The 20,479-nt window shown below is 37.8% G+C and overlaps 1 protein-coding gene across 1 annotated transcript in view; it reads right to left on the reverse strand.

Moving 5' to 3' along the window:
* Window positions 1-4,817: 4,817 nt before the first annotated feature.
* MMS22L (MMS22 like, DNA repair protein) overlaps window positions 4,818-20,479 on the reverse strand; it is a gene marked incomplete at its 5' end in the record, with an annotated part of 79,030 nt that continues 63,368 nt past the window's right edge. Inside the window, 5 exons of the mRNA XM_083350015.1 lie at window positions 4,818-5,643; window positions 6,550-6,717; window positions 11,228-11,324; window positions 13,896-14,062; window positions 14,415-14,623. Of these exons, the coding sequence (XP_083206141.1) occupies window positions 5,562-5,643; window positions 6,550-6,717; window positions 11,228-11,324; window positions 13,896-14,062; window positions 14,415-14,623 (723 nt within the window). The 3' untranslated portion in view covers window positions 4,818-5,561. The remainder of the gene's footprint in view (window positions 5,644-6,549; window positions 6,718-11,227; window positions 11,325-13,895; window positions 14,063-14,414; window positions 14,624-20,479) is intronic.

The raw sequence follows: 20,479 nt of genomic DNA on the forward strand, positions 1-20,479 counted from the left end.
TTTTGATTCATTCAAGAGTCACTTAGGTGAGAGGGGAGGTATAGAAATGCGATGAATAAAGTAACAAATGAATACCTGAATCTTTAAAAAAAACCAGGAAACTGCCATTTTACACTTGTTTTAATATTATGCAGGGTATCTACAGTAATGTTTTTATCATTAATAACTTCATGCCCAATTTCTTATATACTTTGAAATTTATTTGAAAGAGATACCACATTGATAATTGTGTGCCCACCACAAATTTGTAACCTGCATGCTTGAATATGCCGAGTTATAAAACAAATCAATATACAAAGAATTTCAAACAAATGTGCCTCCATTCAACACCACTGGCATACATGCATAGTCTACAATAAAAAAATAACATTTTTCACTATTTAATGTATTTACTGCATTTCTTTTGTTTATATTCATATTCATAAACTATAATTTCCCGCATTAACTACTTGAGTTTGTAACAGAGCAGTGGAGCACATAGAGGTGCTATTTCTCTATGCAGTAAACCAACTTAGGAAATCACAGCTGTTTGCATATATATGCAGTTTTCAAGCATCTTTATTGACATTAACAAAATTGACATCTTTATTGACAATTACTGTATTGTTTCAAATTTCAAACCTGGACTCCAAAAAGACAGACCCACATTAATGACATCGCCAGGGGCTCCACCAACACCATAAACTCAGATGAAAACCTGGTCTTCAGAAACTTACGGAATGTTTGAAGGATGGGAACCCCGTGTATCTCTGTTGTGTGTTGTTCCAAGAGTGCCTTTACACAAGAGGCACGCTTCCTCTGTCAGGTGGAGATAATGTGAAACACCTATTACAGTTCATCCTGCTGCGTTTATACAGATTGTCTTCAAGGGTACTCTCATATGTAGCATGTTGCAATTGTCCGGGAATTCTGGTCATAGTTGAGGAGGACATATCAGTACAAAGATCTTTCTGGCCATAGCTGCCACTTAACCTTGGAGATGTAGAAGGCAGTCCAAGAGGGGACTCTCTTGACATGCAATTTCACCCAAGAGCAAAAACAAAAATGTCCCAGATGTTGGCATGATTCTTTCCAGACAGCTTAGATTACAGTTCTACAAACTACCTGAGCGTTGGTCTTGCAAAGATTTATAGGATCTGGAGCCTGGATTATAGCAGATTCCCAACTTTGGCTTTATTGTACTTAAGAAACTTGGCATCAAGAATCTAGCACTTTGATCAGTAGGTTAATGAACACAGTATAGTTTTGAGTGGCCTCCATGCAGCTTGTAGGTATTAGAATCTAACAATCTCTCAAATATTCAGTCATATTTAATTTCTCTGTACAAGACAACTGTAATCCTCCTGTAAGACAATTCTTAGACTTTTGCACTTGTAATTTTAACAGCATCAAGGCCTGGTCAAATATACTACTGTACAGTATTGGTCAGAAATTCAAGATCATATCAAGGAAAAGCCAATTGAAAATGGGAGTTATAAAGTTACATCTTTGATGGCATTACTATTAGTAATAATATTCAGCTCTAAGCAAAGCCTAAATATGACACTTTTCTGTCAAATAATGACATGAAAATCCATGAGAAAGTATTTCTGAATTTCTGGGTCTTTAACAAAGCATCTGTCTTCTGCTAAGATTTGCAAGGCTATTATGGGAATCTTTGGAGTCTCAATATGCTTGCTTTTTTTATGGAACGGGAAAGAAAGTGTCTTGCAGTGCTACTACCCCCAAAATAAAGTATTAGTGCAATTTAACTAATGTGGCTGACCTGGAAGAAGCTACATTAATGATAGCTTTCATCCAAGTTAATATCAGTAAACCAACTACACATATCAATTAGCTATGAAAAAAGAATAGTCTGGGAGAAAACTGATAGGTTTTCCAGTGCAGCTTAACAAAACACAACAAAGGTGTAATACATTTTTATTGAAGTCTGCAATCTCACATTCTGTGGAATTGTACCTACAATTCTGGGCAAGGCACACAAGGAAAGTAAAACTCCATTATCAAACATTGTCAAATGCCCTTGGTACAGAGATCTGATGAGCACATGGAATGCCTGAAGCTGTTTGCTTCCTAACCATTTTCATGCCTGTCACAGTTAATTTTGGCATATCTATCTTTCTTTAGACACCCGTTTATTTAGCTAAGAAATTATTAATAAAAATATGAGTACAGCATACACATCTGTTTTCTTGCTGAACTGTTCCATTTAGGCGAGCATGTTGTACCTGGAATAACCTGCTAGGGAAGAAAAACTTCATAAACACCATTTAGATTTTTTTAAAATGCTTCTTTCCACGATGAAGGTACATCTTTCACCCCCTGGTTCTCAGAAGCTTTTGTAATAAGGCAAAATGCCTCATCACTTATGTGAAATAAAACTCTCAAGTAATTTAAGACACAATCTTCATCTTTACAACAATAAAAAAATATACAGGATTTGACAAAATGGACTTGCCTATAATTGTAAATGATGGCAATTAGTATGAATTTTCAACAATTTATGCAATATCATAGAAAATCGTTTGATGGTTAAGAAACTGGGCTATTTATGTGAGTACTGAATGTTTTCTTCTGCATTGCTAAAATGAAAGTGGATCATATTGGTAGCTGGATTCTTTCAATTTGCAGGGGGATTAGAAGTACATTGAAATACATAGCCTTAACAAAAAGCATACAAAATGCTAAGGAGAGAAAAAGACATGTTCTATCATTCAAATGCCCGCTGTAATACATAAAATACAAATGAAGCGCTACAATGGTAATACATAAAATCCAAATGAGAAATGAAAACTTTTAATGGACTGAATCCTCAAAACCTTCACAGCAACAATTCTAAAACTTGCTTTCGATCTGCATCCTGACTACTGAAAGGGAAAATGGCATTTCCATGGGGAGGTTTCTACCAAATAGGTAGAAGCATTTACCTTTGCAGAAAAATCTGAGACTATCATATAACCCTGAGCCTTCTACAAAGCTTAGGAAGTACACATTTCACTAGTAATAAGCCCATTTTAAAGCACCTTATTTATTTTATCCTGCCTTTATAATGTATAAATTGAAGATAGTGAGTGTACACAATACTCCTCTCTAAAACCCAGTCTTAATCACTTACATTTTCACACTCTACCTAAATATAAAAAGAAAGAGCAAGGATGATCATTCTGTACAACTTGAGTGTGGGCAAAGACTTCATGGTTGTAAAGGAAGCAGATAAAGAAAATGAAACATTCATGTCCTTCTTGAATATTTAGACGACTCCTTTCTAACTGCACATTATCCTCTGCTCAGGACTTCTTGACCATGATTTACCACCAATGCATATATCACCTTACATGAATAACAACAAAACATTATGATAAAAAGATTTACTATAGTTTACAATCTAATAAGCCTTAGAATGGTCACACTGAATTCAATAATTAAACCTTCACTCAATAAGCAGAACTTAAATCAGAATTAGACACTTCTACCGAAAACTAAATTCATCTCCTTGGAAATAAGTGAATTAATATTGTGGTTCAAAACTTTATAAAGGAATTTGTCATAAAAGCAGTTATTTAAAACAGAATAATAAAATAAACATAAAACACTTGGGACTTTTTATGTACCCAATTAAATTTTAACATTTTATATATTTCCGTATATTATTGCCATTTATATTTTGCCATGTCATGTGAACCATGCAATTGTTCAAATTTTCTCCATTACTTCTCAACATAATCAGCCCACACAGATTTATAAAGCTTCTCTGCAATAGTTAGATGTATCTGTTCCCTGAATCCACAGGCAAATAATCACTTCAGTGATTGTATAATACAATGTTAAAAAGATGTGTTAATAAATCTTTCAACTGACTAGTCATTCAAGAGTAATTTTTCATGAATTGAGACTCATAAAATTCTTTAAATATCTCAGCTAAGTATTAATTACACTTCAAATAAAAGGCTGGTTAAACAAGCTGTTATAATGTAACTTCTATTTTCCTACAAATCAAAGGCTTCACATTCAAAAACCTAATGCAAAAGGCAGATTTCTGTTTCGCGTCTCTAAAGGTAAAGGTAAAGGTTCCCCCGCACATGCGTGCTAGTCGTTTCCAACTCTAGGGGCCGGTGCTCATCTCCGTTTCAAAGCCGAAGAGCCAGCGCTTGTCCGAGGACGTCTCCGTGGTCATGTGGCCGGCATGACTAAACGCCAAAGGTGCACGGAACGCTGTTACCTTCCCACCGTAGTGGTCCCTATTTTTCTACTTGCATTTTTACGTGCTTTCGAACTGCTAGGTTGGCAGAAGCTGGGACGAGTAACAGGCGCTTACTCTGTTACATGGCACTCAGGATTCGACCCGCCAAACTGCCAATCTTCTGATCGACAAGCTCAGCGTCCTAACCCACTGAGCCACCGCGTCCCAGTTTCGCGTCTCTACTAAATGGTAAATGGTAAAGACTCAGATTTTGAAAGCCTCTCACCTGAAGAGGGTTTTTAAGAAAGCCTTTTAGAAATGAAGGTCTTTTGAACTGAATTAAACTCCTCCAAGGTGTAGTTGCTTATAAGAGACTACAATATAAGTTCAGTAAATCTCTTTCATAAATGAAAAGAACATTTTGACTCCACACTATTAAGTAGCCTAAAAGAAGCTTTTAGTTACTGTAGTTCCTGATGTAATAACAGTTGAGTTAGGGAAGAGATAATCTGCTATCTTTACATAATAAAACCATAACAATAGAAAAATGATCTCAACAAGACTAGGGAGAAGTTTTTGTGACAATAATTGATGGACACAAAAGAGAGTCTCTGGTTATTAACTGAAAAGTTTCATTTCACCAGTTTTGCCACTGAGTCAATATAGCAGCCTATTACAAATGGTCTACTTGCCAGATATGGCAATTGCATAATTTATTGAGCGAGCATCCATACAGCAATACAGTGACCTGGTGAGCAGTTTTTATTATTGAATCAGTTCTTTGGTATTCAAGAATAGGAACACAACTCAAACTAGTATAAGGATAACGCAGAACAGGTTAGAGGTTGACTTCTGGCATACACATTTACAGATTTTAAAACAGGGGCAATGCTAGGACAGCTCTTACAATTCCGCGCAATGCATACACAAGATCTTCTGTTAACATAAGGTACTCAAATTTCTTCACCTCATCCTGGCCTTGCTCATGTGAAGTGTTGGCATGCAAAACATTCAGGATGTCAAACTGAAAGACGTGACAGGAAAAGAATGCTGACTTACTGGACCAGGAAAAAACGTACTGCTGAAGATTGTATTTCCAGCTTCTTTTAAAGAAAGAGGATCCCAGCCAATATAACCATTTTTTTATTCTTGGCATAGCCTTCTAATAGTTCTGACAGGTTGTAATAGCACGGAATGTTCATGTCAAACAAAAAACATTCAGGATACTTTTCATACTTTGCTCGAAGCATTAAAATATTAAATCAAACCTGCCTATGTATTTTTAAAATGTGCAGAAACATTATGTACCTATACACAGGAAATGTGTTGTCTGCATAAAGAACCAGCATTCTACACAAAAAAAACCCCAACCAACATGCTGCTAATAGGACTCATTTTCCAGTTTCAGTATCTCCATGTGTCCAGCTTCTGTGAGGTGAGATAAAAGTCTTTTGTAGGCTTCTCTGTTAAGAAGGAAAGCAAACAAACAAAAGATACAACATTTTAATTAAAACTAATATCACAGAACTTAAGAATCAGTCATATCATTCTTTTGCTATTGCAAGCAAATTGACAGTATTTTTTTCTATAATTTTGTACTGTCATGAAATTATTATTACTATTATTATTATTTTAGATATTTTTTTTAGTTACTGAAGCAACAGCTTGAGAGCATGACAACTTTAAGCGTTATTTCGATGAACCTCCTCCCTTACTGTTAATGTCACTACATTAACAGATGTTCTAGTTTAAACACCACTATAATTCTCAGGCATTTTGATCTAGGAGCTGTGTTGCAACATTAGCTTGACAAAAAGCTCTGCTTCAGAAGTCAGACTCAGTATTGTGAACAGCTATGAGAGAATTTCCTTTTTAAAACAAAGAGTACAAGTCTCTCTTTCTAAATTTACATTCTCTAATCATCACTGGGAAGAGTGGTCTCCAACCCCAAAGAAGTCTTTTGTTCTTATAAAGTGACAGCCATCCAACTTATAAAATATTTATTTTCAATTCATTTAATTAAAATATTCTTTCCCCACTTTTCTCTTTAAAGAGCACCCAAAAACAGCTGTGTGTCAATATGAAGGCTGTAGGGCAGGGGTCTTCAAACTTGGCCCTTTTATGACTTGTGGACTTCAACTCCCAGAATTCCTCGGCCACGCTGGCTGAGGAATTCTGGGAGTTGAAGTCCACAAGACATAAAAGGGCCAAGTTTGAAGACCCCTGATATATATGAAAGAACTAAATGGAAAGAACTGTGGACAACTCCTGCCTGAAAGAAATATGCACCATCCTTCAAACACAGCTTTTATAAAGGATGAGTGAACATCTCTTTGTTGCTCTAAAGCAACAGTAATCCCCAAACGTACCTTTGCAAGGTGTTTCTGCCAAGGCCTTGTTTGTACTCTGAATTCCTCAAGGCCTCAGTCATAGCCGGAATCAGATGGATCACCAGAGACTGGTCCAGAACCGCTACTGTTTCCAAGATGCTATAAACCTGATTATCATACACAGTAGTGTAATCTTGAATAAACTGCCTGTAGGCGGAAAGAAGGGCATTTATCACAAAGATGCCTTTTTTCTTTTCAGAAAACAGGCTCAGACTAAGAAACGCTTGCTTTTATTTGAAAAACAGTCTAGGGAGTATCTAAATGGATCCTATCTGGAGGTAGAAGGAAAGTAACAAATGCACACAGCTGTGACTGTGTACACATGGTCATACACATACAAATATATAATTCATAATTATAGCATAAATATATATGTATAATTTATAATATATAAAATGTGTATATCACACACATACCGGTAATTTGAAAGCATGTCCAGAAATTCAACAATACACGAAATCATAATTTGCCCTAATCGCAATTTAGAACCGGGATGGAAAAGTCCCTTCGTTATCCAATTCTGAGGCCATTATCAAAAATCCAGCTTGTATCCTCAAGAGCCATCCCAATGAAGGACTAAATCCTGTTTAGAGTTGTGTAAACATGCCCTTCTTAATCCTTAGGTCCCTCATTTCCAAAAGTAACGCTAAGCACTTCTTTCAGTACCAATTGTTATTAAAGCTCTGTGTCAGGTTTAATGGAATTCCCAATCCAAAACACTGTATTCTTATTTTAATAGCCATTTTATCGGCCCTCCTTCAATTATTTAGCAAATCTAAATTAAAGCTGTCTGTATTCTTTAAGTGTATTCTATATGAATCATGAAAAGAAGCAGTAGCCTTTTTATCTGTTCACTTGATTGTATGCACTTTTTTTTTGCTTATGAATCAGGACTGATCCCAGGCATTGATTGATGGACAAATCAATGCAGTTTCCTTTTTTGGAAATTTTGCCGCCTTTTACCTAGAGCTGACAGAAAGTGACAGACAGAAAGTGACTAGTCCAAGATCATACTTTTGGCTTCTACAGATATCCCTTAACTTACCACCACAATTGCTACTGGGATTTTAGTCCCTCAGCAATGTAGCATATAGGTGGGTCGTCAAGTGTTCAATTTTTTAGCCATTTGGTCATTAAGTGAATCACATGTGCATTAAATGAATCCAGTGTTCCACCTTGACACTGCTTGTCGGAAATTAACTGGGAAGATCACAAATAGTGATCACATGACCACAGGACACAGCAACCGTCATAAAGGCGAGCCAGTTGCCACAGTGGCATGGAACCCATCAAGTAGCTCCTTTGATTGTGTGTTGTTGCCAGGGGTTATTGTTTTTTATTCTTTTATATTGGGTTTTTATTGTTTGTAAGTTGCCCAGAATCACTGAGAGTGAGTGGACAGCCACAATTCTTCTAAATAAATGTGCCCAAGTTGCAACTGTATGACTGCAGTTGTGTGGTGCAATGGTCGCAACTTCAAGAACAGGTCATAAAGTCACTTCTTTCAGCATATTGTAACTCTAACTATCTTTAAAGAAATGGCTGCAAGTCAAAGACTATCTGTATGCCTAAAACAGGATTAAAACCCTTAGCACTTAGACAAGACAAAATCTTTCTAGTTTGGGCTAATCTGAATTCATTTTTAAAGTTAGTTACGAGATTTTTGGTAGGGTAGTCCCTCCACAGAAGCTCAGAAGCTAAACCCGCCCTTTGTTTTTGATCCCTGTCAATGTGCCTCTGACTCACTAAAGGTGTTTGCGGGTGTCAATTATTCAACCATGCTGTATAGCAGTTTGAAGCATTTATGTTTTCAATCTACAGCTCTGGATATTTGGGGAATCTCCTGGAGCAGATCTGGGAGTGCGCAGCCAAGAACCACAAAGGGAAAAAAAAACATTGTACAATGAGGAAGAAGTACAGAAGAAATGCAGTTCTATTCAGCAGTACAAAAATGAGTAATCCAAGTTTAAACTATCAGATCTGCCCTTTTATTCAGAACAGAAGAGTGATTTTACCAGCAATCCGTACTTGCTATTAATTTCTTCTCTACCTGTTACAATTGAAGGTGTTTCTGACAGAACAATACTTCTTAGAAATCTAAATATTGCTTCTCAGAGCACTCAGTGTTTCAGAAGCTGCCTGAAAAAGAATATTTAACATGGAATGGATTCTGAAGCAGGCACAGAGAATTTGTTCATGGACCACCGTCAACATTGTTAGGTCAAGTATTTGCAGCTAAATAAAAAGTCTGGCAAGTCAGGAGGCATACACATTTTTGCAATAAAAGCAAACATATAGGCAGTTCAGCAAAACTGTTCAAGATGCTGCATTTCAGTAATCTGGTCCTGGGGTAATGAAGTGTGGTGTCCAAATGTAGGGAACTAATTTACTATGACATAAATGTCGCAAGTCCATGACATATTTAAATTTAGCAGATCGGTAAAATTTGCCTTGCAGTGGCAAGAAGGTGAATCTAAAGAAGTCTGAGACAATTTTTTTCGCCCTCACAACTGGACAACCAGCGACCCCTGGGGTCATAGCTTCAGAGATATTTCCTTCCCATATTTCTCAATGCCTTCAACAAAGGCAGAGCTTGTAATATACCTGGAAAGTTCTTAAAAAATTCAGTGAGATATTCGGAGCTGTATCTGCTTTGAAGAAAAGCCCATGTTGAACTGTACAACACAAACATCAGCACAGGAAATGTTATATGAGATTTTGTATGATGTCATAAATTACTGTACTTCATGAAATTTTTTTTCCTACAAAATGTTTTCTACACAATTTGCCAAATTTCAATTCCATTGGGAGTTGTGGGGCCCAGATTTTGGACACATTCTGTAAGCTAGCCCAACTGAAGTATCTTGGTTCAAAACTGTTGCCCCAACATGCATCATTCTGCCCACTTAAAGGTTATTTGAACGAGTGTTTTAGTAGTATGTAGATAGATGAAGGAAATAAATAAAATAAATAAAATGGCTGAGGTCAGGGGATGATCTAAAAAATCAAGATGGTGGCCACAATGGTGTAATCAATCCATCTTGATTTTTTGGATCATCCCCTGAGGATAACCTGGCTGAGATGCAGCAATGGCTTTGCCTGAAGATGACAGTAAATGGATGGAAGAATCCTTTAGATGGCCATCCTAGGACTATAGAAAAAAATCAACCACACCATGGGAATGATGTATATAAGGTGTTTGGAATTTAAAACATTTAAGCCATTCCATTTTAAAACATTAAAACATGTTATTTAGTTTTTATTTATTTTAAATACTTCAAACATTATACTCTCTCCTCCTATTTTCTCCATATAGGGAAAGATGTGAGAATTGGGTAAAGAGGGTAAATAGTCCAAAGTCTCCAGATGGAGACAACACCTTAATCAGTATGTCAAACTAGCTTTCAATTTTAATTTTAAATTGGAAACAGCTGATCCAACTTTGTTGACAGCATTCCAACACTGTCCCAACCATATCAACTGTCTTCTGATCTTGAAAGTTTTGAGCTTGAGACATTTGCAATACGGACAGACAATACTGAAACATTTACGGTGAAGTCTGAACAATGCTTTCTGACTTTGAAATGTTTCAGTACCAAAGCACTCTAGATACCTCTACTGTGTGGCTATTTCACTGATATTTAAGGCATCACGAGAGTTTAAATCCAAAATACCTGGAAAGTACAAAATTTGACAAGGATAACATGTACTAGGAAACAGTAACATTTATTCCCATGCTACACAAAATTTGATCTCATGAATTTCACGCTCCTCCATTACCTGTAGGGTCTCGAAAAGTCAGGGAGACCTCAAGCTATTAACTGTGAAGCAAAATAATCTTAAGTTTCGTTCCTTGACTTACAACCATTCATTTAGTGACTGTTTGAAGTTACAATGGCACTGAAAAAAGTGACTTATCCCTAATTTTTACACGACTGTTGTAGCATCTCTACAGTCATGTGATTTAAATGTGGGTGCTTGACAACAGGCACCGTCTCAGGGTCACGGGATCCCCATTTGTAACCTTCCAGCCAGCTTCCAACAAGCAAAGTCAAATTTGGGAAGCCAAATTTGCTTAATGGCCACAGGATTCACTTAACAACTGCAGTGATTTGCTTAACAACTTTGGCAAAAATGATCAAAAAATGAGATGAAATTTCACTTAAAAACAGCCTTGCTTGACAATGGAACTTATGGGTTCATAGCCGAAGACCACCGTACCAGTTCTCTTTACCACCTTCAAAACTCCCAGCCTAAAAAGACTTTACATATTTATTATTATAATAAATCTGCAGATGACCCAAGAATATTTGTCAGTGAGAGAGCAGTGTTGGAGGAATTGCACGGTAGGATTTCACACGGCAGCATATAATTCTGCTTAAAGACGAAGCTTCAACATACACCAAAACTCCTTTGTTTTCATGACTGCAACTGTGACAATCTTCCCCCTAGTACTGAACATCTACAGGGAGTGGGACGTTCGTGTGCTTCCTGATTTGTTGGCCAATCCACACACAATAAACCATCTTGCCAAGAATGAAAATATATAAACAATCCACATCAAATTATGTTAGGGATAATTAGTTGCTTAAAAGAACATGTTTTCTGTCGAACGCTTGCAATCACTTGGGTGCCAATTGGCTAGCATTCTACTTACCTAAACACAGAAATCAGCTGGGTGGCAAGCTCACCTCCTGGCCTTGCTTGGCAGCCTTCTACCAAGTACTGCAGTATCTCCGCAGAGAGTTTTTTAACTGCAAGAGACAAATTGCACTGAGCCTCTGAATAGCTACATCAAAAAGAGCTCTAGGAAGTTTATGGAATGATTGGGGCTGGAGAAGGGACTGGTTTTGGCACTATGATTCTGAGCGACTCAAGCCTAACACATGTAAAAGGTTTAAAGGGAAGGTGCCTGATGAGGTAATGGAATAAATGGCCACTAAACACCTGGAGACCAAGTTTATATAGTAATCTTTTAAGGCCTATGGAACTATAGAGAAAGTCCAGCTCCTTCGAGACATAATTCTCTTAATTTTGCTCCATAGAATCTTGAAAGGGCACCTGCTAAATGGGTCAGCTTAGAAGGTCTGTTCAGGCCTCATCTTTCTCATGTGTGCATATTAGCAATAGCAATAGCATTTAGGCGTATATACCATCCCATAATACTTTACAGCACTCTCTGAGCGGTTTAAAATGTCAGCATTACTTGCATATTTCCCCCAAAAATCTGGGTCTTCATTTTACTGACCTCGGAAGAATGGAAGGCTGAAGACAACCTTGAGCCCCATCAAGATTGAACTTGAGGCTATGGGCAGAGTTTGCCTGCAATACTGCAGTTTAACCACTGTGCCATATTAACCTTAGACAAACCATTATCTCTCACCGTTGTTTTACCCAATAAACTAAATAGTTAAAATGGTAAACTAAAGTATTTTGAATTTTAAAAATACTCTTTAACTCAAGAGTTGTTACCACTAATATAATGTGAATATTTCAGAAGCATGACAATTAAATCATTGCAACCACCAGACCAAACAATTCTCTTCCTAGAGGGAATCTTGATTAGCAACTTAATTCAGGGTCTGGATTCAACAGTGGCTGAAGTGCTGCTACCCCAACTTTATGGCCTCCTGTATTCTAGGGTGGAAAGCTATGGCAAATCTAGACAGCATACTAAAAAGCAGAGATGTTACTCTGCCAACAAAAATGCTTATAGTCAAGGCTATGGTCTTCCCAGTTGCAATGTATGGCTGGGAAAGTTGGACCATAAGAAAGGCTGAGCGCCAAAGAATTGAGGCCTTTGAACTATGGTGTTGGAGAAGACTCCTGTGAATCCCTTGGACTGCAAGGCAATCAAACCGATCAGTCCTAGAGGAGATCAATTCTGACTGCTCTTTAGAAGGCCAAATCCTGAAGTTGAAACTCAAATTCTCTGGCCACCTAATGAGAAGGAAGGACTCACTGGAGAAGAGCCTAATGCTGGGAAAGATTGAGGGCAATAGAAGAAGGGGATGATAGAGAATGAGGTGGCTGGATGGAGTCACTGAACCAGTAGGCGTGAGCTTAAATGGACTCCAGAAGATGGGAGAGGACAGGAAGACTTGGAGGAACGTTGTCCACAGGGTCGCGATGGGTCGGACACGACTTCACAACTAACAACAAGTAGTATTCTGTTAAAAGCTGTTCTAAAGAGCATTTTATTCAATGAGGTCTTTTTTTCTTTTCTGCATAAGAAGCAGTTCCAGGCAAAGCAGCCAATCCTCATGAACTGAAAGTTTGGAACAGGAGGTTCTACATGACATCCAGTTTGAGCTCAAGATAAATTTCACAGATGTGAAACTTGCTTGTGGAGGAAAATTAGTCGTACAGGTAGTCCTCGCATAACAATCCTAAATTAGGACAGGAATTTCTGTCACTAAGCAAAGTGCTTGTTAGACAAAATATCACATGACTCTGCTGCTTAGTGACACCAATTCCGATAGTCCCAGTTGTTAGACAGGGACCATGGCACTGTTAGGAGAAGACCTCACATTTCTTCTGTCTGTGGAAAATGCTAGTTTCCCTTCTTCCTCCCTAGCCGGGCCAGTGAGCCCCCTCCTGCATAAATCCTGGGCTCATGCAGGAGGAAGACAGCGAATGTCAGCCAGGAGTGGCAAGGGTAAGTGGCCACAGATGGCCAAAAGCAGATATGGAGGGGAGTTAAGCAGGTGGGGGGAACTGAAATGCACACCGTGGTTGTAAATGTGGTCCCGCTGACAAGTGCCCAATTCGTGATCATCTGACCACACTGTAACGTCAAGGACCAGTTATAACTTCCGTTCGTTTATTCCTATTACAACTTCAAATGGTCATTAAGGGAGGACTACTTGTGCCTCCTCGAGCGCCAGTTAGCTGTCACTAATCAACACAGCAACCCAATAGGTGGTTGTCCTATTTGTCCTTGCATATCTCTTACATAGCTAGAAAGCTTTTCATTGTGTCAGTGCAAAACCTGTTTCTCCTCAAGTTAATTCTGTATCAAGGGTTGTAAATTAAGCATTTGGGATTTAAGAAATAAATGCCAGAATCTTTATCAATTTAGGTTTCATTATAGTGATGATCAAACGATGCCAGTGGCTAATTCAAGACATTAACTACCTACTACAGATGTAAGACCACTGGCTTGCATGCAAGGTCCCAAGTCTATTGTCAGATTGGAAAATCTTTATATTCACAACCATCAGTATACATTATCCTTGTACAATTGAAGTCTGTGACCTGTTTCTTATACTTTCTGATATTCTAATGCACCATACATAGACAACAAAGGAAGCTACCAAGCTTACCTTGGGGCTCATTAACCAATAGGAGGCACTTTAACACAGAAGGCAGCAATATCTCAACATCACATATTTCAATGTTTTTGGTCCTTTGCAGTGCTTCAAGAGTGAAAGCCAAAACTGATCCTAGGCGAGAAGGAGGGGCATTACCTTTGAACTGCAGATAATTTTCACTGGAAGGAAATAAAAAGTGATCAGTCTCTCTACCATTCATTAGGATAAGTAATGAGAATAAATGTGTTTGTATATTCTTTGGTTATATTTTCACCCAAGTAAGGTTTACGTATACGCAGTGCGTTCTGATGGAACTAAACCCATCCAGTTATTTTTCAGCTAAAAAGTTCTGATCATTTACACACACACACACACACACACACACACACACACACAAACACACACACACGGCCCAACAATATCATGCTTGTATTGCTTTCAAAGTAAAAGACACCAAAGCTTTTTCTCCACCAATTTAGCTATTAAAAAAAACTAAATACCAACAGTTGATTTTTATTTTCTGGACACTACCTGATGACTTGGACAGAAGTCTTGTGTAGATGTGTGGCTTCTGGGGTGGCAGCCGAACTGCACAATGCCAGCAAGATGGGGTGATGTCCTGCTCGAGATGACTGAAGAAGAAAGCGCCCCAAATACTGACGAATCACATCCCGTAGCAACTGGTTCAAATAGGCACTCTGAGTTTGAGACTGGCAATGGCAACAAATAAAGGACAAGCCCTACAGAAGGGGGGGAGGGGAAGGGAAGGGGAAAAAAACCAAACCATTTGCCACATTCAGATTGTGAATGCAAAACATCACTATCCCCCGCAGGATATCAAATGGGTCTTCTGAAAGTAAAATATGCTGCAAATGGTGAGAACTGCTGAGAGCATCATTACCCCAAAGTGTCTTAAATTTCCAAACATCATCAAGTGGGTGTTTATTTCTTACAATGTACAAAAAGAGGTAGCTTTAAAAAAAACTACAAAACCAAGAACTTACTTACTATCTCTGCATTTGCTATCGGAGCTTGGTCATTTCCATTTGCTTCGCGCCATTGTCTAGGGCAGGGGTAGGCAACCTTGGCTCTTTTATGACTGGTGGACTTCAACTCCCAGAATTCCTGAGCCAGCCTGGATCAGCCTGGAAACCTCTCCCTTCCCCTCAGCATGGCTGGCTCAGGAATTCTGGGAGTTGAAGTCCACGAGTCATAAAAGAGCCAAGGTTGCCTACCCCTGATCTAGGGCCAAGAGTCTTTTTCTAGAGACAGGCAGGAGGGTTGCCATAAAGATAGCAATGACCTACTGTATTAACTTAGGTCATGTACCCAGATGAGGAAGAGGATCCCTCCTGTGACTGAGGGTGAGGAATTTGAAGTATCTTCTGACTGTTTTGCTCCGTTCCTTTTTTTTATTTTTGATCACGTATAGGTGGGCAAAGATTTTATTTTTTATTCATTTGCATCCTGCCTTTATTATTTTTACAAATAACTCAAGGCAGAGAACACATTCAACACAATTTCCTCCACAACAACCCTGTCAGTTGGGCTGGGCTGAGAGAAAGAAAGAGTGACTGGCCCAAAGTCCCAATCATCTCGTTAGGCCCCTTAATGAGAATTACTAAACAATCTTTTTTATTGTAAATAGAATGTTAATATTTACATCCTATTACAAGTCACAGTGGCCTTGTGAGGTCCCTTAATGGGAATTATTGAACAATTTTTTAATTGTAAATAGAATGTTAGTATTATATTACCGATAGAATACTGCTATTAATAAAATAATGAATACTGGCATTCATATTCTTGATTTAATGGTATGTTATATTTAATTTTTGATATATTTTAAATAAATGGTAATTGAGGTAATGAAATGTTTTATATACAGTAATTTATTTTTCTGTACCATATTGTAAGTATAGTCTATTTTCTTGGAAATATATACCATACAAATAAAATCAGCCATGAATATGATCTCAGACTATTTCAGCTTTGTAGTGGTTAACGTGCTGACCAAAAACCAGGAGCCTGAGTTCTAGCCCCACTTTAAGCATGAGAACTTGACTGGGTGACTTTGGGCCAGCCACTCTTTCTTAGTCCAACCCACCTCAAATGGCTGCCGTGGGGAAAATAGGAAGAAAAGGTACCATGCATGTTTTCCACTTTGAGTTACTTACAAAAATAATAATAAAGGCAGGATAAAAAGCTAATCAATCAGTCAATCAATCAATTTCAAAGATTCATTAGGTAAAGGTAAAGGTTCCCCCACACATGCGTGCTAGTCATTTCCAAATCTAGGGGCCGGTGCTCATCTCCGTTTCAAAGCTGAAGAGCCAGCGCTTGTCCGAGGACGTCTCCGTGGGCATGTGGCCGGCATGACTAGACGCCAAAGACACACGGAATGCTGTTACCTTCCCACCGTAGTGGTCCCTATTTTTTCTACTTGCATTTTTACGTGCTTTCGAACTGCTAGGTTGGCAGAAGCTGAGACGGGTAACAGGCGCTCACTCTGTTACGCGGCACTCGGGATTCGACCCGCCGAACTGCCGACCTTCAGATTGACAAGCTCAGCATCCTAACCCACTGAGCCACCACGTCCCTTTGTAAAGATTAATTACATGACTCCAATTTTTTTAACAAAAAGAAATATTCAAAATACGTAAAATCACACCTATTATATATAAAATGAAAGAACATATTCCATAATAAAAGGGAAGAACATTGATTTTTCTTTCCCTACACTTTTGCTCCTTCAAGAGCAGACTGGAAGGGAATAATTGGCAACTTAAATCATTAGATGAGTTAAGACAAGGAAACATAAGTTACTCTTGGTTTCAATATACCCAATTGAAAGCTAGGTGGAAGTTGGATCAGAAGGTTAGCATCACAATTACAGATGAAAATTTAGTAAATCAAATTAGAGATTTAAATCGTGCACATATAAAGAGGATATATAATGTTTTAATTGAATTGGACTTGGAAACGGAATTGGTTAAAGATTGTATGATAAAGTGGGCACAAAATATACAGGAACCAATTCCGTTGGATACTTGGGAGGTAATCTGGGTTAGAAATGTTAAATTTACTCAGGCTCAAAATTTAAGAGAAAATTTTTATAAAATGTTTTATAGATGGCATTTGGATCCCAAAAAGTTGTCTAACATGTATCCTAACCTACAGTCTAAATGCTGGAGATGCGGTAGTTTAGATGCTACTTATATTCATATGTGGTGGACTTGCAGAAATATAAAAGCTTTTTGGATTAAAATCTGGTGGAACATTCAAAAGATTTTTAAGAGAAAGATAAAGTTTTCTCCACAATTGTTTTTTACTGGGTATTGTTGTAGATTGGGATACTAAAGAAACTAATCTGATGTTGAACTTGATAACAGCAGCACGGTTACTGGTGGGACAATATTGGAAGAAGGATAGTTTGCCTTCTATAGAAGAATGGGTAATTAAGATATATTTCAGTTTGGAGGAGAAGGATAGATTATATTCAGAATAAATATGGGACTAAAATGTTCAATTTAGCTTATGAGTAGAGTTTAGATTTTTATTAACTTTAGTATTAGTATTGATTATATTTTTGTTTAAGTTATTATTATATTAGTATTGATTATATTTTTGTTTAAGTTATTATGTTTTTAATAATTTGAATGTATCAATGTTAAAGGGGAGTTAAAGCACATTATGAATTTGGTTAATTTTATAATGGATAATTTTAGTTAGAATATGATTATTATATTTATGACCCTGTATTCAGCTCTGGGAAGTGGGGGGAGGGGGGGTTTGGGGTGGGTGGGTTTGGGGGATGTTTTGTAAAACTTTTTGTAAAACTTTTCAATAAAAAAAGCAGACTGCCAAAAAGAATTTTTGCTACTTGCCCCATGATCTTGCAATCCGTGTCTTCAAGTAAATAGCTTATAGAAGAAGTTGAGCTATGGAGATAGTGTACTAAAGGGGCTATCATGATATTAAGATGTTGTTATAGAAAAGTGGAAAATTGTGGAGCCAAGTTTTAATCATACTTGCTCCTTATGGGCAGAGTCCTACTGAGTGTTCTTATGAATCATCATGAATATCCATGAGAATTGCTGAAGGGAAGATGTTAAGATCTTCAAGGAAGAAACACCAAGTTACTTGGGAGGCTAAAATGTCTGGCACATCATACCACCTGGAAACTATGAAGCTAAGTTTCAACTACTATTCTTCAGGGCTTCTACCTCACTCTTCTTGCATGTCCATATTAGGGGAAGTCTTTATTTCAGTCTCTTTAGTGTACTCGTAGATCACCAGCCTCTGGGAGAAAGCTCAGTCTACAAACTCAGGAATTCTGGCGGTTGAAGTCCATTAAGTCATAAAAGAGCCAAGGTTCCTCACCACTGACCTAGGTGATCTGTAAACAACATGCCACCTTTGAAATGCAATCCAGCACTTGAAACATTTGAGACTTGATCTGAATGGTCTCAAGGAGACTGTCTTTTTTACCCCAGACCAAATTCTACTTTATAGAACTTTCCGGCGTGACCTGAAGACCCACCTATTTGAAATAGCTGGTCTGGCCTGACGGGGATGGGTTTTAATAGTTGTTTTAGATTTGTTCACTGTTTTTAACTGGGCATGGGTTTAATCTTTTTTTTAATTTTTGTATTGTCTTTTTTATATATGCCCTGTGAACCGCCCTGAGTCCCCACCAAGGAGAAGGGCGGTATATAAATTAAATAAAACTAAACTAAATAAAACTAAACTAAGTTGGTCCAGGGGTTTAGTCACAAAATACCTAATAGCAGCTTGGATAAACTGGAATCCCTTTGTGTTCTGAAATGTTCCTTGAGCTTTCTGACTCCATATAATTACCAGATGAGTTGAAAAACATCCTTAGATACCACCTGCTTGAACCTCTACCTGTTAATGATCCAGGTTAGGCTTCCAAGTCTGTTTAAAGGTAAATGTAAAGGTTCCCCCACACATGCGTGCTAGTCGTTTCCCACTCTAGGGGCTGGTGCTCATCTCCGTTTCAAAGCCGAAGAGCCAGCGCTTGTCCGAGGACGTCTCCATGGTCATGTAGCCGGCATGACTAGACGCCAAAGGCGCACGGAACGCTGTTACCTTCCCACCGTAGTGGTCCCTATTTTTCTACTTGCATTTTTACATGCTTTCGAACTGCTAGGTTGGCAGAAGCTGGGACGAGTAACAGGCGCTCACTCTGTTACGCGGCACTCGGGATTCGACCCGCCAAACTGCCAACCTTCTGATCGACAAGCTCAGCGTCCTAATCCACTGAGCCATCGTGTCCCTACGTCTGTTTAGGTATACTTAATTTTATTGAGGCCTAACTCCAGCTGTTACTCTCTACAGAAGAATGATAAAGATCGGTGTGGCCCCCTTTAACCCATGATGGCATTGATTGGATCAGTGCATAATCTAGGTATAGCAGCATTAGTGTGTGCCCATCTGTAACACTTGGCTGGTGAAATTTTATTTTAGTTAAAAGATTGACAATGCAAAAATTAAGTAGCCATGGGACAACTTACAAATAAATTATACAATTTATTATACAATCATATAAATGTTCCAAACAGTTTTCAATGTACTATTATTTGGCCTTTAATAAAAAAATGTCTAGCTAAAATGAACAATGGGGCTTGCTTTTTGTATATCTGACCAAAAATTCAATTATGTAATTCAATCGTGCAGGAATAACTGGCATAAACTTTGTTTGCATAATTGATAAAAGAACTAACCTGAACTTAAAACAAAATAAAGTCTTCTTTTGGGATACTAGTTGTTGAAGATCACTTATCCATGGTTAAAAACACTTTTTTCTTATCTTGCTTCTGTCCAATAATTTTATGTTTTAAGTTTAGTATTTGGAATTAATATTTAAACTCCTCAAATTAAAAAAAGGAAAAGCAATGTCGTGAAACCTTTTGTGAAGGACCCCCAATATTTTACAGTTTATTTTAAAAATTGCAAGGGCTTTGGAATATTCATTTCTGATCCTTTTTCTTATTTTATGTGGAATTTATGTTTGTTTTAGCTAAAGTAAAGAATTTTCTGTCCATGACTTTTTGTTTGTTCTGTGCATTTTTTCCTCCTATCTGCCTAAACAGATTTTGTTGAAAATGCTTTCAAAGATTAACAGGAACAGAAGTAAATCATGAGCCTCTTACCATAGGGAGTTATTATTGGAGAATTCATGAAGAATCTTATATTGAATCCATACCAGCAAAATGATCAAGTGAGAATTAGCATGTTCTCAGCAGAAGAAAGCTCTACAACTGCCATTGCCATCAAGCAGTACTGCTTTCCAGGGCGACCAAAGTGGTGGGGATGGGAGTTGAAGCACCTTAGCAGTTGTAAGTGTGCATAGGCTGCCAGGTCCCCAAATTTTGATCATGTGATAGTTTGGGGAGGGAGTATTGCAATGGCTGTAACTTCAGGGACTGCTTGTTACATATCGTATGTTCAGCATCATTGTAACTTCCAATAGTCACTGACCAAATGGTGATTCCATAATCGGTGAGTTATAAATAAGCTATCATTTGCTTCACAAGTGCAGTTTTCATTTTTTTAAATTACATAAGGGAGAG

The sequence above is a fragment of the Vipera ursinii genome (assembly GCF_947247035.1).
Source record: "Vipera ursinii genome assembly, chromosome: 1".
Classification (NCBI taxonomy): domain Eukaryota; kingdom Metazoa; phylum Chordata; class Lepidosauria; order Squamata; family Viperidae; genus Vipera; species Vipera ursinii.